The sequence below is a fragment of the Melanostigma gelatinosum genome (assembly GCF_949748355.1).
Source record: "Melanostigma gelatinosum genome assembly, chromosome: 11".
NCBI lineage: Eukaryota > Metazoa > Chordata > Actinopteri > Perciformes > Zoarcidae > Melanostigma > Melanostigma gelatinosum.
Window position 1 is genome coordinate 23,020,813 of NC_136644.1, and position 22,883 is coordinate 23,043,695.

Genomic DNA, 22,883 nt, shown 5'->3' on the forward strand with positions numbered 1-22,883 from the left:
ACCGGGAAAGAGCTCCACGGCAGCAGCAGCCGGTGAGGCGTCAAGATTTTTATTTTTTTTGGGATGCAAAACGGCGCCTGATGTGATGTGCTGCCTCCTCGCCGCTGTCTCCCTCGTTCTCCGTCTCTCTCTTCTCAGTTTCTGCCTCTCACACTGCGTCAGGCTCCACTCCCCCTCCTCGCTCTCTCTCTCTCTCTCTGCCTTTGACTCCCCCTCTCCCTCACATACACACTGGAACGAACAGACGGTGATTAATTCGCTGGAATTCGGTTTCTCTCCCTCTCTCTTTTTCTATATGCGCCTCAATCATCCTCAATCCGTCTCCTCTTCCTCTGAACTGAGGCGACCGCCAGCCAGCTGTGCCGGTAGAGGAGAGAGGGTTGCATGGCACTTGGAGCGCCGCAGACAGTCATTTAGATTAGTTGCTTTCCCATTTGGAGAGCGAGAAAGCCCGATAAGTACTGTACTATCAAACCCAAACTGGGAAAGTTCTTCATGAAATTGTATGAAATCCAGGCTGTTGGAGGATGAAACGGTCACAGCATTCGAGAAATACTGTTTTTTTATGTGTCTGGATGTTTCTCCAGCTGCTGGTGGATGAATCAGGTCCTCCTGGAGGCAAAGCTGCTGTAGCCCAATCAGAATGAACAGGCCAATGTTATTTGAGGTTGGCTGTTTGCCTAAATGCACTATACGGGGCGACCTGATGTCCTGCCAGCAGACATGGTCAGATTAACTCTTTAGTACAGCCACACACAAGTTGAAATAGAAGTGAATGCCTGAATACACACATACATGCAGTCATCTAAAAATACTCTTGTACAAAGTCTTAAATTAGCTGCCCGTTTGGTCACGCATGACATAAATCCACGGTTGTATATTCTTGTTGTATAGTCTTCTGGCCTGTTGGATAATTTCTCCACGGGATGAATACATAATGACGTTTCTGATTATTGTTGATTGAATAAAGAAGTCAATTGTATTTTGTAACGCGGTGCTGTTACAGATAGCATCGGGCCAAAACAGCCCGGGGCCGAGGAGGAAGAGGAGAGTGGAAGAAGTTCTGATCATGTACTTAAATCATTTAATAATACCACACTTTGAAAATACTCCAAGTAAAAGTCTTGCATTTAAAACCTTGCTTAAAAGTATGTGAGTATTATCAGCAAAACGTACTTAAAGCAAAACTCCCCATTGTGCGGTAAAATGTTCCCCGTCAGTGTTTTTCTAGTATCTATGATGTTTCTGGATTAATATCACTGCTGCATTAATGTGTATGTTGCTGCTGTAGATGTCTTTAACTCCTTTACACTGTTGGCTAGTTTAATCTACATCAATGCATCATATTCTATACGATCATTAATGTTTGCAGCGTCGCTGTCCTGTGAGAACCTCGTATCTCTAGAAAGAAAAACAGCCTGTTTCCGCTTTGTGGCGACACTTTTTCCAGCTGATCCAAGAGGCTTTTAAAGAAGGAGAATTTTCTCAACACACAAAGGAACATTTCACCCTTCAAATTCATCACAAACGCTCAAAATCAACACATTTGGAGATACATGATTTTCACAGGACAGGAAAGGGCTGAGAAATCATAAAGTAAAGCGGTTATTCAAATGTATTGGAGTAAGAAGTTTGATATTTGCCTCTGAGATCAGCCCGTTCTCTTTCTTAGTAGTTTTCACCGTCAGTGACCGAGTCCGCAGGATTGCCTTCACACCTAAATGATGCATGCATGTAATCCACAACACTGTTTGAAGTTTGCATCCAATTTAAAATCAGCCTCACTGTGAACTGGTCACTCTTCTTTATGTTGTATCAGCGCTGAAGATACTGCTGATGCAAAGCAAACATTTCATTGAAACTGGTGAAATGCACTGACTTCAATAATGAGGTTAGCGCTAACCACGATCATTCATCAAAAAACGCATCTGCAAAACAAGACGGCACTCATTTTCAGCATTTTTCGACAGCGGATGAGTTTTGAATATGGCAGGACGGAACAGCCACAGTGAGCAGTCAGATGATGAGCTGCAGGCGACAGGCCGCACACCTCCAATCCCTCACCAACTCCCGTTACTGGGTCCTGCTGTTGTGTGGGAAACATGCACAGCATGAAATCAGATCACAGTTTGCTCATGACATGATGGAAAAAGGCCAATTAGTGTCTGACTTCTTTAGTAAAACATGAGTTTGTTTGGCTGCACTGAGAAAAGATGCACTCACTGACGTTAGCATTTCTCCCTCAGAACTTACTCAGCATTTAGATGTTGAGTTGCGTGTGTTGAAATGAAGACAGTTCCGGTGCAACAGACCTGAAACTTTGGTAAAACTTAGTCTGCAAATCTAGAGAAATCCTCGCATCGGGAATAAAGTGCCTCTCAGAAAATGTTTAGTGCCTCTCGATAATTAGTTTGTGATCAATGTGTGTTAAATGGAGGCGTAATGATTCAATGGCCGCATCCGTGCATTGATTATACATAATGCCAACTTAGAACAAAGGACCTGCTCAAAGATAATCAATTCAAACGGCTGTAATTGTTTTACAACAGTGAATACAAAACAAGCTGCAAAAATTTAACTGAAGCTAAATGTCCTCCCACGTGCAGATAATAAAGCTTCTTAGTAATTTAAAGTATTTATTTATTAGTTTTTGAATATCCTGAGTAAATGAATATTAAAGAAAATCTGATGAAGACTGTGAGAAGGGGTTGAAAAGGTCTGCAAAAAGCTAGTAAGGCCGTGGTGACGTATACCTCCACTTTTTAACTTGGAGGAGAATAGAGAGATTATTCCACTTGTTTATTTGATGAATAAACATCTCATCCTGCTGAATCAAACCACAATAACCAATCAAATAGTGAAGACGCATCATCAAACGTGAAACCAGTGATTTGCACCACCTGCCGTTACTGCGACGGTCTGTATGAGCACTTCACTCGCCCTGCTTCATCGGCTTCTATCATCCAGGTTCATTTATACTTTTGTAGAGTGACTCAACAACACCTGGAAAATTAGAATGGAATTGTTGCCTTCAGCTGTGAGGCATACATGCAGACAGGACTATAAACCAGTGGTGATGAAGACACCAGACATCAGAAGTACGTGACGCTCCATTAGTCAGGAGGTGTCAGGTCTTGTTTGTGATCTTGCGTTGTGGTCGACTGTGGCTTTCATCACATCTCTTCTTCTCGGATAGATTTTGTCGGTTCGATTGCTGAACATCGCCGCTGAGTCCGAACGATTACTGTGGATGTCTCAGATCACTCAAAGATGTTCCACTTTCAGAACCTTTTGCAGCTACGAAAGAAGCATGTTGATGTCACATCACGTCAAGATATTAAACTACCTTGGCACAGTTTTCTGTGGAAATGTGATCCTGTTTTTCAGATCGTCAGAGGAAACTTTAAATCCAAAGTGGTGGGGAAAGTATTTCGTAAACGTAGCTATAGCACAGTGTAAGAATACTCTCATAAGCCCTGAATTCAACATGTTACTGAAGGGGAGACACTCAAGGGCAATGGGATGAAACATTTTACTAATAGACGTCACCACGAATAGTTTTCCTAAATTGTAAATTGAAATATGCAAATTAGGCAGTATTTTATTAAGTGGGATTATTTGCATATTTCCAGAACAGAAATCTGAACATTGGATAAAACCAGGTTGAAAATGATTGATTGATTTTGTTGATACATTTGAGTCAAAGATTTTAACAGAGTTACTTTTGGATAATGTGTGAGCATCACTAATGTTGCAGCTGGTAAAGATGGCGTTCATTTTAACTACTTCACATTATGCCAGATATCTTAATCCATAATAATACATCATGATTTATTTTATCTTTAAAATAAAATGTGGTGATTCAAAAGTACAGTATTTTATTCTAAGATGTACAGAAAATAGAGTTATTCAAGTAAAGTACAATTACCTCAAAACTGCAGCACTTGAGTCAATGTACTTGGTTACATTCCACCACTGAAGACACAGCTCTGTGATTTTGAATTAACCATCGACTGCGTGTTTCCTCAATTAAACATGATCCCAATGACCTCAATGCGTGGGAATACTGGAGGGGCAATGCTGATTTGATTCATTATGAGTGGAACGTGACATCTGACAGACAAACAAAGTGGAACAGTCGCACATGGAAGTCTGAAGAATACAGGAACATGTTTTTATATCAATTGTACATGCAGACATGAAGCGTGGTTCAACAAAACACACTGAATGATTTATGCATGCAAGGGTGAGACTTGACTTACAGAAATAACAACTGCATGTGCTCATGTGTATTATTCATTCACATGCACATGATATTATGTCCACATTTGCAAGAATACATATAATTGCTGCATTGTCACGTTGATTATTTTAATGTGTTTGTTGCCTCAAATGTTCTGAACATTTTGTTTGTATAAATAAACATGTAAAAATGGATGAGAATAAATATTTTTGCCAGCATGAATAATAATGAGAATATATGTCCTTTTATTATATGAACAGACAGTATTATCATTGTTTGACATGAAATGATGTTTTCTTCTGGTGTACAAATACAAAAACCAGCACAAGTTTGTGCCTCTGATGTTACATTCAAGTCACTGAGCTACACTTATAGAGATATAAAAAGAGAATCCCTCCGCTGTTCCAGCAAAAGTATTTCCAGAACCCTAAAAGCCATCTGAATGAAAACACATTTTTAACTTAGCATAATATAACCTATTTAACTTGCACCCAAATATTCAGTGTAACTGGGAAATATGTCACAGTACACAAGCTAAAAGGCGCTCTAACTTCCATTTCATTAGGACTTTAATGACCCTATATATTGTCATTGCATGTGTGAATATTTTAACATATAGTATGATCACTTGCAACTACAACTGACATCATGGTTCAAAGCTATAGAGTTGGTCGTCTTCAGAAATTTAAAAAATGATCCAACAGAAAATCCCAAACCAGCAACACCGACTGTCCCTTCAGGCTTCCATCCAAAGCCGCTCCCTCAAATTATCATTGTGAACATCAAAAAACAAAACAAAAAAAACATGGCTATTTCTAGAATAATTTAATTCGGGCCGAAACAAATATAAATAAATGTTAATGAAGAAGATCTCCAACCCCAGCTTCACTATATGTCCTTTAAAAATGCACATACGTGGTCAAACTGTATATTTCCTCTCCGCTGTGATACGATACAGACACACGCATGCAATCACAATCACAACACTGCAGTCAGTATTGTCATGCCAACAGAGACAGATTGACAAATAGACCGCCTGAGCGAGCCGGCTGGCGGATGGACGGACCAGAGAATTGTGACAGGTGGAGGGTTTAGGATGACTGACAGCACGAGAGGAAGAGGTGAGAAGAAAGTCATTGTTGGATAACCTTTGACCTCCGTCACGCTACAGCTGTTAAAGAATGTCACTCTCGTTTTGTGTGCAGTTGTATGAGTATATTTCTTTATCGAGGCTGTAATAGTTAAAGCAGATCAAATCCAGAATATAAGACTTGAGGAAAGACATCAAATTAATGATTTGCTCAACCCTCCCCCTGACCAGCGACCAATCACCGTTTAGCAACCGCAGCTATAGGCACAGCAGATCTGTCACGCTTTGGATTTGGAAATCGACGGATTTAGTCTTCTATGACACAGGCCATCTTTGTCACGTACAAAAATGTATCCAGAAAACAAAACATGAACCTGAAAATGAGTTTATGTAAAGCTGAACTCAATAAAACAAAAAAATCCATTGAACGTCATTAAGATGTCAATTAAATCTGGATGTGTGTGTGTGTGTGTGCAAGAATGAAATTACCACATTTAAAAACAACGCACATCATCAAATCCTAATGCGTGCGCACGCATGTTCATCCGTGTCTCGCGTGTCTGGGTCTGCCGCCCCAGAGGACCAAAGTCTCCTTTGATAGCGGAGTGAAAGGCCAGCGGTGCCAGCGAAGACTCGCCGAGGCGAGAGAAAACATGAAAGCAGCCGCCGTAATTACGCTTAACCCTCACCCCTAAAGGAGAGATGTAGTGATGCAACACCGCTCTGCCTTCACGAGGGCTGACATAACACCAGCACCTCACTCTCGTAAGGCTGAAAAAACACAAACACACAAGCATGTGTACACATGTACACATACAAACTGATGGAGGCGAGAGTGAAGGCGTCGCAAGATGCAGAAAAGAAAAAAAAACACACTCTTGAATTCTTAAAAGCACCTTCTGTAATCGTTCTCACTCTGTAATTACATGCGGCATCTCACCACCTCCATCCATGTTCTCATTTATCTCATGCGTAATAACACTAATGATCCCATGGGTACCTCAAAGTATAAAGCAGGGAGTGAAGAAGGAGAGTGGGAGAGAGAAAGAGTGGGAGAGTAAGAGTCTTTGTGAACAGTGTGCTCTCATCTCTGTTGGCAGGAACGCCATTTGTGAGTCTGTATGATGTTTAAATAGAGACAGCGACTGGCGCGTGCTAACACACTCGCTCTCGGAAACGCTCGCACGTGTACACACAAGAGTGTGTGCGCGCGCAGCGACTCCAAGACAGAGACTGGGGGAATGGAGAAGAAAAGAGGATTTAAGCGACACTGGCAGGCTCTCACACTGATTTTAGGTCAATGACAAGAAGCCTGTTCAACAGACAGACACGTACAGGCGCACAAGAAGAAGTACGCAAACACTAGCGGTGGTGCCACACACACACACACACACACACACACACACACACACACACACACAAACGAGCTGAGCATCGGCGCAAATGCAGGAGCAGCCACACAGATCAGAGGGGGTTGAAACAGTCTGTCATCCCACGAGGAAGCATCGACTCTCATAAATATTCACCAGAGGATGTGTGTGTACGTGCATGTGTGTGTGTGTGTGTTCGAATGAGGCCCACTCATTTGCTACTTCACTAATCACTTATCGAACCTCCTCTTCTGTAAAATGGATCCAGCCATAAAGTTTGATTCATATTATTTGTGTGTGCAACTTTAAATCTTGACTTTGTGCAAGTCAGGGACAGACAACACGTGGATATGTGCCGCTTCTAGATATTGTATGTTTCATGAACGCAGGTATTCAATATTGAATAAGTGTTAAATGTTGAAGCCTCGAGGGTCAACGTTTTGCTTTTTGGCCATCACCATCTTGTTTTTTTAGAACCAGAAGTGACATGAGACGGTGTAGCACAAAGCAAAACTGAACCCTGAGTCAGACAATTTTGGGCAACGGAATAGTTAAAGTTAACACACAGTGAAAGAGTTAAAGTTGTACGACAAAAACACAGACAACTCGTTGTTGGACATGTTGATGGAGACAATTAAAGCCCTGACACAGAGACATTTGTCCTCGATATGGCACAGTATACTTTTTATGACTTGTTGCACACACCAAATACATTGTTTAACAATCAATCCTTTAGCGATTCAGTCAAACTGTGTCAAGAAGCCAAGAGAGAGTCCAATAAAGCAGGAGACTTACTGTGGAAGGTTCCTTCGGGCAAATCAAGATATCCAGTGAAGCGAAGACAGAAGTCGGAGGTTAAATCCAGGCAGAAAAAGGCGGAGATTAAAAAGAGAATCAATCATAGCAACTCCAGAGGATCAGCAGTCTGCCTGTCGACACATGGTTGCCCAAGTAGGAAATCCAGCTTCTGCACACAATCTGGCACTAATTAAATTCTTCCAAATGTACTTTTCCTTGAGTCCTATGGCTTTTCTTTCAGAGCAAAAGTGTTCAAAACTCCCCTTTTCAGGCCATGTTCTCTTCTCCCCTCCCTGTTGTCCTCCATGCCAGTTTGTTTGGTGTGTGTTTGCCCCGCCCACATTCACAGGTGTCACTCATTTGTCTCTTCCTCCACATCTGCTTGCAGCCTTTTTGAATGACAAACAACATCAGCAGGTGCATCAGGAAGTAAATATTTCCAAGAACACTGTCCACTGGATTGTTCATCTTCATGACACTTTATAAATCCCCAGGTGCTCCCTTTGCACTTATAAAGTACAGTTGGGGATTTCTGAAGCAGTGCTTCCCAACCTATTTTTTTTTTTTTTTGCCTGATCCCGTGATACAAAGCAATCTTGTATTTTGTGTAGTAGGGTCAAAGATTTGCTCCTAGTGATTCAATTCTAACAACAATCATTGAATTCTGCCTTTTTCTGAGAATGTCCCTGTACAGTTGAGACCAGATCCTGGTAGAGAGGTGAGAAACTGTTGGGGATCGGGAGGAGGACTTTTAAGAGGCTTAAAAGCCCGACACAAAAGGCTTTTTATTATTACATGATACTTTTTTTTGGATCAACCAATCACACCTCTGTCAAAAAAAGAATGCGTCATAGTGACAGGGTGAACCTCACCTCTTCACCAAGGCAAAGGTTTCTTTCCCTCCCTCCTAGAATGTTTGAGGCTGTTAGGAGCTCTCTCAGAGTATTCTCAGAAGGTTTGTGGCCCCTGGAGCTTAGCAGTGGGGTCTCCTGGGGTACGGTGGGGAGAGCACACATCCCTTGGGGCACAAGCCAGTGCCGCTTGTCTGGGTGCTGGGTGGTATTTTTCTTCTTCCCTGCTGTCAGGAACTTTGTGATCCACTGACAGGTGGAAGCTGGGACAGTGAGCTGGATGAGTTTGGAGGATGGACACAGGGGGGGGTGAGGATGTCTTTGTGGAGTCGAGGTGTTTCAGGATGCAATGCAGTCCCGTCTTAACTGCATCATCCACTGACCTGTTTGCCCGGCAGGCAAACCGCAGGGGGTTCAGCACGGGTCCAGTGATGCCCTTGAAGTGATTCAACAGCAGTCTCTCCAAGGATTTCATGATCACAGACGTCAGGGAGAATTGAATATGATAAGTTATCGTCTTTCAATGGATTAGGAGCAGTCGGGGACGACACACCGCTCCAGTGATCTGATGGAGATCTGAGTGAAGACGGGGGGCCAGCAGCTCTCCTTTTAGTCTGATCAGTCTGTGGATCTTTAGCTTGTGGTGTGCTTGAGGGTCACATCTCAAAAAAGACTTCCTTTTCTCGGAACAAGCAACTTTCTGTGTTTGTATCAGGTTCATCAGGACTGGAATCTTTCATACTTCTAATTACCTGCTTTCATATGCTGAAAAATATCGCAGCACCGGATAAAGTTACAAAGACTCCGGGGAAGATAAAAAGTTAGTAATGTGCATTAATGGGACATGAATCCTTCATAGCTATTTATAGATTTGTTCTTTATTGGCGTCTCTATATTGACTTGTGTGTCATGTGGTTACAAGGCAGCCAGATACAAAGTGAATCTGCTTTGGTATTTTACTGTAATGCCCTTTTTCCACCACAATTAACACGCTTATGCAGGTTTTTCTTACTCGGGAAAACCCGCCAAAAATAGGCAACAGACTTAAGAGTGTGCCTTTCTGATTTTTCTTTTTTTGCTGGTGTGTCACGTTCTACGTCACGAACACGCCGGAACACAGGGTTAGTAGCTGAAGAGTGGAAAGCAGCATGGAGGCCGGTGAAAACGTTACGGTGGGTGTTTGTGTTTTTACTTATTCGGTCTCTCTTCAAACTTCATGTCGACTAATTTGGAAGAAATTCGATTTCGTTTGGTAGGAGATGGAGAGAAGAAAGTGACAGAAAAGGTAAAAAAATTTGCGCGTCCTCCCGGAAGTCATGTTTCCAACGTTGTCGATAAATAACCGTGACTACTGACTCATTTGTCCCGGGAATTAATGCAGATTGTAAATTTTAAATACATAAATAAAACAACAATAGAAACATTACCAGGTAAAAATGTTACAATATTAAAGTGGTGTGTTTGAAGACACGGCATGTATGTATGTCAAGCATAAATCATTTGACTCTCACCTGGGAGGTCTTGTCCACCTGTCGTGCAGCGCAGGAGTTATGAGGTTGGATACGAGTGCGTCGGCCTTGTGGGCTTTTCCAGCGCCCGTCCTGTGGAAAAGCTTCTCTCTCTGCGAAAATATGCCCTCAGGCGACAATAGACAGGATTAGTTTGAGTGTGTGCGCATGTACGTGTCCATGTACATGTCTTTGTCTGCACGGGTATTTGTGTGCAGTGTATGTGTCAAGGACAGCTGTTCCTTCTGTTTCAGGGCCTCGGGCAAATCCCCATCAAGCCTGTCCGAACGCTCCATTCTTCAGGGGACGGAGATAGACTGCCATCGTTTTCCGCCCTTTACAAATCCTTCCCAGCAGCAATCACCAAAATGTGAAACCTTCCGCCTCTCTAGATTTCTGTTTGGTGTGTTAAATGTATTATAGTGTCTCTCATCCATCTTTCAAATATCACTCTCTGTGTATAGTACATGAAGGAGTTTGTGGAGATCAAGTCTATCTTGCTCCACTTTGGAAACATTAGATCACAGAGAAGTCAGAAGCATTACATTACAGTCATCTAGCAGACGCTTTTATCCAAAGCCACTTACAATTCAGATCCTTTTTGCAATTTCGGGGTCAAGTGTCTTGCTCAAGGACACATCGACATGCGACTAGCGACTCAAAGGGCCGGTTGTAAATGTAACTACTCGTAACATATTGTTAAATAACTCTCTGCATTTGATTATTGTTTATTCAAGTGTAAAAATATTGTACATGCAGTTATATAAATATATAAAAATATATTGATGCACATTTCTGTTATTATAACTTAAATCCTTTTAATTTAGGGGTAAGAAACCCACATTAGTCTATCAAAGATCAAACTATTGAAGAAAATAGCAAAGACAAATATCAAACACAAGTTATTACAATAACTTTGTTCAAAGCTTAAAATCCTTTCAAGGGTGCGTTTGCACAATCCCACATGAAGTATTTCATGTGTTGTAAAGACGTTTAAAGTAGTCTTCAATGTACTCACAATACATTTCCATTTCAAGTGTACAGTAACCAGCCAGAGAGCTGCTTCTGTGACTGTGTTTAAGTATTTCATAATTTAGACTTTCAATCTCAGAATTATGACTTTCTATCTCAGAATTTCGACTATGGGGATATTTTTATTGTCAAGTCTAACTTTATAAAAAAAAAAGAGATATTTTATTTTTTTTAAACTTTTTTGTTTTTCTTTTGCTGGCGGATTCGCGGGCCACATAAAATGACGTGGCGGGCCGGGAGTTTGAGACCCCTGCTCCAGAGGGCAGTTGAACCTAAAGGTTACAAAATGTTTAGTCAAGGTGGGAACCAGCAGAGCTGCTTGTGAACGTTTTGAAGATCTGCTGATGATTACTAATGCATGCAGCTCCACTGTCCTTCAACTCTCTTCAGAAATACAGTCAATATGTGTTCTTCTTGATATTGTTGATGTATCATACTGCTTGGTTTGGTTGCTAAATAAAAGCAGACTGGCTAAGCTGGTGATCTGGGTGCAGCTTCAAGATATCTATTCTGAAAGTGGTAATGCTCAACTGATTCATACATCGTGAAACTGCCCTCATCACCCTCATCACCCACTTCATGAGGGGTTTGATCTCAACATGCTTCAAATAATGACCTCTTCTGGAATAATAAAAACGTTGAAGTTGATTACAAAGCTGGACGGAAAACATCGAAATACAATGTGGACACCGGTGAGACAGTTCCGGAAACATCCCAAACTCTCGCAGCATGTCTGCACATGTTGCATCATCTCCAGTTATTAAAATCATGTTTTCATACTAACCTCCAGTATGTATTGGTAGGACAGAAATGCAAAAAGGTTAATGTCGGCCATTCATAGTTCTAAACTCAGTCTCCTGACAACATGGTGTCTAAGGATCTTTCCGAAGTCTAAAAGCCAATTACAATTACAAAAATGACAATCTTTATTTCATTTTTACCTTAAAATCAATATGCTTTATGGGTTAAATTACTATTTCAGATGTATGTCATGGTATGTTCCCTTTATGAATCAGTTTTGTACATTATATTTGATATTATTTATGAAATAAATGAATTGTACCTAATCTTGCCTGCAGGTTATGAGTCTATGAGTATTTTGTGATTCAAATTCTAATTCAATAATTTCTTGAGCATTTAAAGCATGTTAAAAAACTGCCTCAATGTTTGCATTGTGCCGAATAACTAAATCTGGTGTTCTGTGATATGACAGAGATTCAGTGCATTAAAGGGGGAAGAAATCCTCCATTTCCCCTAAAATGACTGTGGCAGGTAACACTGCAGCAATGCCCACATCACAAATGACCCCGACTGATTGGAGCTACATTTAATATGGCAACGTTTTTTTTTGCCGTGCCCTGAGAGAAGACCTCGGCAGGAACCTCTTGCTCTAATGGAGTTTGTGCCTCGCTGTCCCTGAAGTAGATGAGGCTGAAGAAAAAAGAACAGAAAACACATTTAAGTGCAGCAGTGTGATCACGACAACAGGCCGACACTGCGGACGAGAAAAAGAAAAGTCTTTATGACTTTCTGTTGACCGGGCAGAGAGCCGCTTAAAGCACCTTGTACCTCGGTCTGGGAGCCGTGTTGTATTAGCGTGCTGGCCCTATGAACACGTGTGAGTATCCACATTATAGCCGGAAGCTATACGCACGAAAAGCTCCTTTTCACATTACACTATGTTCTTTGCAGCACAGTTTTCCCGACGATCACAGAAATTGCTTCGCGTCCTGTTGCAGAATCACAGCTCGTCTTCCTGTTCATCAGCGTTTCTGTGTTTATTAATCTTATTCGGCGTATTTATCAAACGGCACACGGTTCTTTTGTGTTTCGGAAGGAACATTCGAGAAATGTGCCTTATCATCACGTTCTATTCCAGAGTGCTGTTTGTTTGTTAATTATAATGTAAGAGGCTTATACTGTGTGGAGCTGCTTCTATTTTTACTAAAATGCCATGGACGCACATATGCAGAGCGCCTGCTGCTGATGCGTGTGTGTGTGTGTGTGTGCGTGTGTGTGTGTGTGTGTGTGTGTGTGCGTACGTGCAAATATTGCATGTATCTGTGAACTTTTAAGTACAAAACAAATCTATAGACAATAAGCAATTATTCTGTTCTGTAATCTTTGTATCTTTCGAGCATTGTTTGTGAGTCTCGGATGATGCATTGTTAGCAAATTAGAATTCAAAAGACGCATCGATTCATTTCTGTTTATTGATTTGTACTTTACACAAATGCATTTGCAAACACACACACACACACACACAAAAACTAGAAGGATTTATTTGTGGGAAAATAAAACTGTGAGCTGCATGGAATTTAGCTTGGAGCCCACAGAATAACCACACTTTCCTGTCTGACTGCGATGAACCTTGGTGCACAAACACAACCGAACACCGGATATGAAGACGGATTAAGTTGTGGATGCAATGAACCGGCAGCAGTTATGAACGACTCAGCTACAGGCGGTTGTGCCAACATTTTAACAGAGAAGAAACATACAAATATACTGGATTGTATGTCTGCGGAGAGGCTCTCTCTGAGATTGCATGGTTTTAGATGGAGGGTTCGTAGGTTATCCACGGTCAACCGTAAAATCGCATTAACTGGATGATACAAAGATGTTTGGGTGAAGGTCAGACTTGAATGTGTGAAATTTGTTTTGGGTGGAGAGATTTTTCTTTTTTCTATTATCAGCGTGCACGTCTCAGCAAACCCAAACTTTAGGCTTCAGAATATTAGTACATGAATAAAAACTCAGTGTTTTCCCAATCGACACCATGACCACTTACTCCTTAATATTCAGTCCTCGTAAGTCCTCGGGGAGAGCATCAGTAGCAGCAGATGTCCTGTGATTGTAATATCCAAGAATCTTTCAGAGATATCAGTGATCTTTGCCTCGCTGCCACACTGAAGGAATCCCAAGAGCCTGCGATTTATAAAATGATCCATCTGACAATTTCAGCTCTTTCCGGAGCAGCAGGAAGACGTAATATCTCCACTGTTTCGCTGCCGGTAGTGGTATGTGTTATGGAAGAATTTTACCTCACAACAAGAGAGAAGGCCAGAGCACATGTGACTGCCATGTGGCCGGCTTTGTGCCGTCGACACACACGCTGCGATAATAACGCTACCCAAACTGGTTTACAATTATAAGGAATTTAATTCCACTGATGTAAGTACATTTACAGTTATACATTGGAGTGTACACTCCTATGACATATTAAAACAATAAAACCCCATTTGCAAAAAACCTCGCTCGGCTCCTCCGGTGTAACACGTCTGTCGTCCGGGAGCATTCAGGTGAGAGAGCCAGGAAAAAAAGACTTTGAATTACCCCTCCCACATATTAATTCACGACTCCTCCCTTCCGTCTATCTCAATTTCTATTGGCTACCCACCCTCAGCTCAGCAGACGCCTGTCTTCACATCTGTCTCTCCTGAGCAGCTAATCCATTCAATGATTGTCAGTTATTGCTTAATCCCATCTATAATAATCCTTCAAAATAAAAGCTACACTTCTGCACTTGGCAGAAGTTTCATGCTTCTGCATGTATGTTTATGCTTATGTTTATCTTAATTATGCATTCTCAAAACCCTTATGATTATGACTAACTATGAATTATTAATTATGAATTATTAAACACTTTTATTATATCTACTAACTACAGTTTTTTACTCAAATTTCTTACAATTCCCCCCTAACTCACAGTTCACTGTGAGTTAGCTACTCAAATGTAGTTAGTTATGCAAATGTCCCTGGAGACCTCCCCCCTACTCAATCCAGGGAAAGGCTCCCTATCTATCTAAACCGAGGCAAAGAATTCATGCACACAGATATCATTTCAAGTATTTCTGTTCAGTTCGTTTCAAGATAGAGTGCGTTGAGAGTCACTGCCTTCCACGTCTTGGGGCTGGCAGGATCAGGATACACCCTGTAGGCTAGAGAACACATACTGAGAAGCCTTGACTGTTCTTTTACACGTGACAAAATTACATTTCTTAATCTTTACACCCTAAAATCCCTTTATAACCCAATTAAACAAAAAATTTAATCTCCAAATACTCATCCAAAACAATCCGTCTATTTTCCAAACTTCCAACATCTCACTGGATGTTTTAGAAGTCCATCTGGATGGTCAGGAACCGCTCGTGAAGTCCCTCTGGTGGCCTCATCTAGACTGTGGCCATCAGAAGCTCCAATTCTCCCTCATCCCCGACACATAATTGGTTGCCCTGGACTGGTGTCTGGCTCATCGGTGAAACAATAAACCCCTGTAGAGGTCCACGGATGCACGGGAACCCCCATCCACAGACAACTCGGAGGCTTATGATGACAGCACACAGAATAATTACGATTGCCAAAAATGTATGTTTTCACTGGCTAAGCATACTTCCCAACCAGTCGGTGAACGGATCAGTGACACCAGAGTTGTCTGCTAGCTCTTGGCTGAGTGCTGTCAGTCCCTCCAGCTCCCTGGTCACCGATCCATCAGGAGCTGTGTTATTCGGAATGAAAGTACAGCACGCAGACCCAAACATCTGGCACACGCCACTTTTCTCTGCTAAATCATCTCTAATGCCATTCTGTTCTGCAAGGTCATTAAACTAGTCTTCGCCAGCTGTGCATGCAGTCCTGATATGGCGTCACTGGTGAAGTTTACTAAACGCTGTTGGTTATAGTAAATGTAGTTGATCCAATCGACATTTTTATTAATCATCACCCTCTGAGAGAAAACAGATTCTAAATCTGCTGCTATTTGATTTCTGGCTTGAAAGTCATTAGACACCCCCCTTGGCAGTCTTATGACATCTTATGTACACGTGGTCATCAAAGGCCCCCTTCGGGCCGCCGGCATCTCTTTTGGATCTTCTGTTAGCATGTGGGCGTGGAGAGATGAGTTCTCCATAAGTTGCATCAGTGACAGGCAAGATATAGGTGACTGTTGCTACAATTTGCTTTAATACTACCTACATTGGGCCCCATAGCTGTATCTGAGACTATACAATCAAATGGACCCTCTGTAACCTTGAACAGAGGTGGGGTATTATATTATACAGGTGGGTAATCTCAGTGTAGCCTCTGAGAAGAAGGGGGGGGGCAAAGTGTCATCAGTAAACAGAGTTAAAATACAACTAATTCAGGACTTAGGAGTCTGAATCTTGAAGGAACTGGTGTTGCTAGGGGTCTAGATCCTAAACCCACAATACAATCTGTACTACTGGCTTGAAGCCGTATATTGTACCCACCATAAATTCCCATCTGCCATTCCAGTTTCCACCCCTTACCTCATTCTCTGCGTCAGTCGTATGTCGAACCTGGTCTTTTACAGGCTTAACAATAATCCTAATGAGCCCTTGTGGGGCAGGACTATCAGTAGCCTTTCCCTGTACTACGTAAAGTCCTCCGTCAGTCAATTTTGGTAAGTCTTAAAGGATTACATCTACCCACCCCCTTTGTACACATCACAGGCATAATATGATAACAGCTTCCCATACTCATGTGTGGCAGGCCCACACTCGTCAGTTATGATGCACACGGTTTTGGTCATCCACCCGTAGATGTGTTCATACCTGGGACCGGAAACGACTTCACAGAAGTCGAACTGGACCGTTGATGTTGTACCTTCTTTGAACATAAGAGTGAGAGTTACATTTTCATAGGTGAGTGTCGTCAGAGAAGCCTCTCTACGTGGTCTAAGATCGGTTTGATTAGCTACTGAGGCTAAATGTCGAATCCTGATGTAGTCATGCATGTGATCTGGTTCCTGTCTGTGGTTAATTCCACATACTAAGAGGGAAGCTACTGAAATCAGGAAGAAAGCAACTACAGACTTCCATAACCTACTGAAGCTAGAGTCTCCCAATGGAAGGCCTCGCTTAAACTGTGGGGGAAACGTCATTGTCAGTACTGTCTAAACCCTCTTTTGAGGTGTCTTTAACTTCAAATTTTCCTGTCTGATGTTCACTCCTGTCTCTGCGAGTGTCACACTCGTTACCTTCGCTGCTGCACAGTGAGTGAGGTTGCCAATACTACCTCCCATGGACCGGTCCACCTTGGTTCACTCCACCTGCGCTCATGGACTCTTATCCACACCAGACTGCCTGGTGACACATCAGCCTGCTTCCTTTCGTCAGCTGCTGCTTCTGCGTTTGTCACCTGAGGAAACAACACTCGGCTCATGTTAGTTAGAGCTCCCGTATATTTCTCAATTTCTAGAGTTAGCAAGTCTAGTTGTGGTTTATCATGACGTTATTAAATCTCAAAATTTGTGAGTAGCACCTTTACTGAAAACGATTCTAAATGTGGATCTACAAAAAATGTTTGACACCTTACCATAAATGTTTGACACCTTACCATATCCCCCTTCACCTCGATATCTCTGCTGTAAGGGATCACATGGCAACCATCTATGTATCTTGGCTATACCCTGAACCTCCCCATGGTCCTGGTGACAGCATGGGCATCTGTTGATGTCTCATGGGAGGAGGTCCAGCTGGACCTGGTCGTAGGTGCTGCTGATGTTGTGGTGGGAACGGAGCATGTTGTGGTGCTGCACTGATCTGTCTTCCTCTCCTTTTATGTGGACAATCCCTCACCCAATGACCCTCTCTCCCACATACGTAGCACTTCCCTCTACCTACAGGTCTTTCATAACCTCCTCTGTAGTTACCTCTCCCTCTGTTAGATGCGCGTGCACGTCCTCTGCCTCTGTAATGTGGTGGAGGTTGGTAGTACACCACTGTGTGGGCTGGTACTGCTGGATTTGGTTGGTATGAGGTCGGGGGTGCAGCTGGATATTGGGGCTGTTGTGGGGCCTGAGCCTTGGCTACGGCCATCTGTTTCTTGGCCAGATGTTTTCTAGTTATTTCTCTGTCGGCCGCCGCTATTTGAAGTTTCAGCAGCCGCCGCGTCATTCTCTCCAGATCTTCCTGTCCTCTTGTCTCCTCAGTTAGATGTCTCTGGTTGTAGTGAGTTAGGTGTTCCCTCCACATGGCATCTTCCATGTTGCTCAAGCCTACCACTCCTCCCAGCGCTGTCTGTACTGGTAGGGGCAGGCCCTTCTGCACAGTGTGTCGCCATACTACAGTGGTGGCTTCATTGCCGTCATGTCTCCCCCCTGTGGCCTCATGCCACTCTTCTTCAGCTCTTTTTAGATACCGATGCAGCTCTTCTTCTGGTTTTAGCTTCAATCCACTGAGGGAAGTCATGTTTGGCTTCGTGGGCCAGATGCTTCTCATAGTTTCCCAGTAGATTCCTCGGAAGTTGTCGAATGGGGTCTGGTCCACTCTGCGGGCCGTTCCCGTTCCTGCTTCTAGGGCATTTAACTTAATTGTCCCCTCTGTGCGGATAATCATGGCCCGTATGTCTCCCAGTGCCAATTTATCCGCTGCCGTGAGTTTTTCAAAGAGACGGATCCAAGGGCTGGCTCCTCCTCCCAGCGGTGGCAGTGCCTTCTCCAGTGTGTCCATGTCTCGATGTCCCCATGGCACATACTCCGCTTGTCCGTTGTATTTCACCAGCAAGGGGTACTGTTGGGTCTGGGCTAATGGTGGCATCTCACCTTTTACAGGATAAAGACGTTCTCGACAGCGTTCTGGTGCCTTCCTTTTCCTGTTGAACCGTCTGGGAAGTGGACAACCTCCGGCTGCTCCACTTACCTCTTCTCTTCTGTCCTCATCAGTGTCGTCAAGGGTGTCATCATCACTTGTGGCTGCTCTCTGTCTGTTTCTGGGTTTTGGGAACACATAACCGTCTGTCTTATACTCACCACTCCCCATCTTCCACTCCCGTTTTATCTTTTTTCCTCTGCACCCCATTTGACCTGCTTCGTCCTGGCAGCCCCCTGGAGTCTCCACGTCCATGTCCCCCCTTTATTCTGTACACAGGTGCCCGGAACTGCGTTGTTCCTGTAGTCAGTAAAGTGAGTCCGAGTGTGGAATCTCCCCCCTTGACAACTCAGATTGTGGGGGAACAGAGAAACAGAGACAGCAGCAGTATATTTTGTCCAATAAATGCTCTAAATGTGCTGTGCAGTGAATCAGCCTGCATGTGACATTCTAAACACTTTAGCATAATAGTTAACGTAACTTGCTGTAACTTTCTAAATCCTTCAATCGCATGTGTTATGTGGGTGTGCGTGGTGTTTGTCTAGTTTCTAATGTGTGTGTTAAATGTACACACTTGTCATTGAAGTCAAAGTCAACTCACCCTCTGTGCTGTATGGCGTGTGGCCGCTGACTCCAAAACTGGGATCCGCTGCTCCACTTCCCAGATCTGGACCCACTCAGCCACGCACCTTGACTAAAACGAACACAGAACTGCCAAAAGTTCAGCAGTAAATGTTAGCATACGTCTGTAGTGTAAGAGAGGTCAACGATCTCTCAAATATGTTGCGCCGTCTGTGTCAAAATTGATTCTTAGGAACTGTGTAAATTAGTAAATGTACCAAAATTAGTCAATACTGGATATGTGAAGGAATCTCAAATCCAAAATTGAAGCTAGAATTCCGAAATCAAACTCAACATCTAAATCAGAATCACAATCACAATCCAGTTCCAAATCAGAATTTGAAAGGTTTAAAATTGGAAGTAAAATGAAATTAAAAAACAATGAATAATTAATCAATTAAATATTAAATTCAACTTTAAAAATCAATAACTGTGTTCAAAGATATTCAATCAGAAATACCAATGTAAGTCAAACTGTTGAACTGCACTTACACTCTGGTCTGCACAATACTGAGTCACAATTAAGTTCAAGAATTGAAGAAACACAACTGAAACCATTAATCTTTGTTAAAATGCTGAACTAAAACCAAAGTCAACGACTAAAGTTATAATGCTTAATTAAAACTAAGGTCAGGATATGAGCTCACAGCTCTTAGACAATGAATCTCTGAAAATTCAGATTCTAAACACTTCTTTACGGTTACCTGCAGTTAGTCCTTCTTCTGTTTAATTGTTTTTAAATCTCCTTTTCTTTTGCCTTATGTTCTGATGCTTTTAATGGTTTTATGTGAAGCACTTTGAAATGTGCTATATAAATAAACTTGCCTTGCCGTCTGCGCCGAACCGGAAGTTGTTCTGCGCCAAACCGGAAGTTGTCATGAAACCGGCTTTTTTACAGATATGCTATCCGCAATGCTAACGAAAAAACGGAGCTTCTGATAAAGCGTACGCACACACAAGTATCACCAAAATCCCACACTTTAATTCCACTCATACGCCTTCTGTCTCCTCTCTCAATCCAGCCGTTATTTTATTTTATAAGCACTTATTTTACATACAGGGTCCCGCAACGCCGGAGCTACACGTAGCTAGCGTTAGCTCCTCACAGCGCGGTCATGCAATATCAATCATTTTAAACGTATTTCCACGCTGCTAAAACACAGACTAGTCACACGTATTATTGGACTTATTTAGTCATCATTTTAAACGTATTTCCACGCTGCTAAAACACAGACTAGTCACACGTATTATCGGACTTATCGTCCGGTTTTTTTCCTTAAACCCTCTGGTTTAACCAGACCCTACGATCGTCGTATATAACCCTTCACCCAGTGTGTTCTCACAATCGTATCGCCAACACGGCAACCACGCACATGACAAGACACAATTGTTACCGGACTTATTTATCTTTTACCCACCCGAACGTCCTTTAATATCTTGCATTCAAAAGCCTCCCAGCACCCCGCGGCAATCTTACCTTTTGCAGACTCGATTCCCGGCAGCAGTGCCTGGTTGCTTCCAAAGCTACCGAAGCTGTCCTGGCTCACCAGCTCCTTCTTGTCAGTGTATTTATTCCATTTTGAACCACACCATCCAAAACTCAAACTCTAGGTAAGGCCGGCGAGGTAATCCGCGGACATCGGGCTCTTACCTATACCGAGCAGTGTTGGTCCGCCACTCCCAAAGAACACGCAGTTCGGCCTATCAGGGCTGCCGCCCATCAACGCTTATCGATTCAGCGCTCCCAGTCCTCGCAGTTTACCAAACGCTCTGAATCTCAGTATTCACTGAACTAGTCCCCTCTCTTCAGACTGCAAATCGTACTTACCTCAGTGGAACAACATGGCCTCCCTCGTCGGAACGTACCCACCGGCAACGCAGCGCTAGCCGTTAGCAGCGCTTAGCCAAGCAGAGATTCCCCTAAGATCTAGTAGCTAACTCACAGATTTCATGAAACGGCTCTGCCGACCGATATTGTGGGCCCAGGATTGTCTGCTTGACTAACGTCGCCGTCAGCACACACAGCGAGGCCGGCAAGACTGTCCCATCTGGGGTTCGCCAAATTTGTTATGGAAGAATTTTACCTCACAACAAGAGAGAAGGCCAGAGCACATGTGACTGCCATGTGGCCGGCTTTGTGCCGTCGACACACACGCTGCGATAATAACGCTACCCAAACTGGTTTACAATTATAAGGAATTTAATTCCACTGATGTAAGTACATTTACAGTTATACATTGGAGTGTACACTCCTATGACATATTAAAACAATAAAACCCCATTTGCAAAAAACCTCGCTCGGCTCCTCCGGTGTAACACGTCTGTCGTCCGGGAGCATTCAGGTGAGAGAGCCAGGAAAAAAAGACTTTGAATTACCCCTCCCACATATTAATTCACGACTCCTCCCTTCCGTCTATCTCAATTTCTATTGGCTACCCACCCTCAGCTCAGCAGACGCCTGTCTTCACATCTGTCTCTCCTGAGCAGCTAATCCATTCAATGATTGTCAGTTATTGCTTAATCCCATCTATAATAATCCTTCAAAATAAAAGCTACACTTCTGCACTTGGCAGAAGTTTCATGCTTCTGCATGTATGTTTATGCTTATGTTTATCTTAATTATGCATTCTCAAAACCCTTATGATTATGACTAACTATGAATTATTAATTATGAATTATTAAACACTTTTATTATATCTACTAACTACAGTTTTTTACTCAAATTTCTTACATATGTATCTAGTCGTGCAGATAGTTTGCTCAGCCTTTAAAATATCAATCTCTGAGACGTCTGCCTACATCCCAATACAATGGAGTTGAGTGAATTTTCATTTTTGCTCTCAAAGTATCGAGAAAACGCAACAGCTACATCTTCGCAGAAACAACATCTTAAACCTCGCTGTAAGCTGGTTTCATTTGAACTACTTTCCACCAAAGAAAGTGAGATTTCTAAAGAGCACAAACAAAACTCCATTCACCGCCCTTAGGTTGGCGGCAGCAGAAGAGATCTCCAAAGCTCAACAAGTACAATTTAAACAAAGTTGGTGACTAGCTGGTGAACATGGTGGAGTATTTAGCAGTTAAATTTCCTTCAGGAGTTAGAGGACATTAATAAAAACATTGCTGTAAATGCACCAGTTAGCCAAGAGGCTAGTTTTCATCTGTAGTCCCAAGGTAGATATTACAAATTCAACCTGAGAAGAACAGAATATAAGTTACAAAGTGATGCAATATTGACCCTTTACAATGCGTGCACAAACAATGAAAGAAGTGAGAATATAAATATAAGTAGTATCGTCATTCAGGAGACTCTTATACTACATTGTCAAGTACTAACAATACATGCAACACAGAGGCTCGGAAATTCAACGCACACTAAGCAAATAAAATGAGGGATAACTATGTTAAATAGCAACATGGACTAAAGACAACAGTATGCTGCATTGTTAGACACTAAAAAACATCCATGTCAGAGGCACAAACCATAAAAGCATGCAGAATATGCTAAATATATGAATCAGTCAGACACAGCTAAACAACAATAAGAGACATGCATGCAGGTAGATGAGGGTCGACCATTAGCATTGTACCGTAATGATTTGACATTCGGACCCGTCGTTGAAATGGGTGTCATAAGATGCGGGGCTACACGTACTCATCATTAGACATATGGTCATTTCCTGTTCCAGTACAGCTCTCCAAGGTTGTTTCTTTGGCTCCACATGGACTGGTGCACAGTTAGCAACTGCAGCCCGGCTTT

The 22,883-nt window shown here is 42.5% G+C and overlaps 1 protein-coding gene across 3 annotated transcripts; it reads right to left on the bottom strand.

Annotated features, from left to right (window-relative positions):
• Nucleotides 1-13,342: 13,342 nt before the first annotated feature.
• LOC306784994 (uncharacterized protein) lies at nt 13,343-21,848 on the bottom strand. 3 transcript variants are annotated; one of them, XM_079279213.1, is made up of 2 exons: nt 19,104-21,848; nt 13,343-18,802 (listed from the first exon to the last, which is right to left on the bottom strand). In XM_079279213.1, exon 2 carries the CDS (start codon nt 18,755-18,757, stop codon nt 17,303-17,305), a length of 1,455 nt encoding a protein of 484 aa, XP_079135339.1. In that variant the 5' UTR covers nt 18,758-18,802; nt 19,104-21,848; the 3' UTR covers nt 13,343-17,302. The 3 variants fall into 3 exon arrangements, with proteins under 3 accessions (XP_079135339.1, XP_079135338.1, XP_079135337.1); XM_079279212.1 differs by having other exon boundaries at nt 13,344-19,196; nt 20,601-21,848; XM_079279211.1 differs by having other exon boundaries at nt 13,344-19,213; nt 20,601-21,848.
• Nucleotides 21,849-22,883: the final 1,035 nt, after the last annotated feature.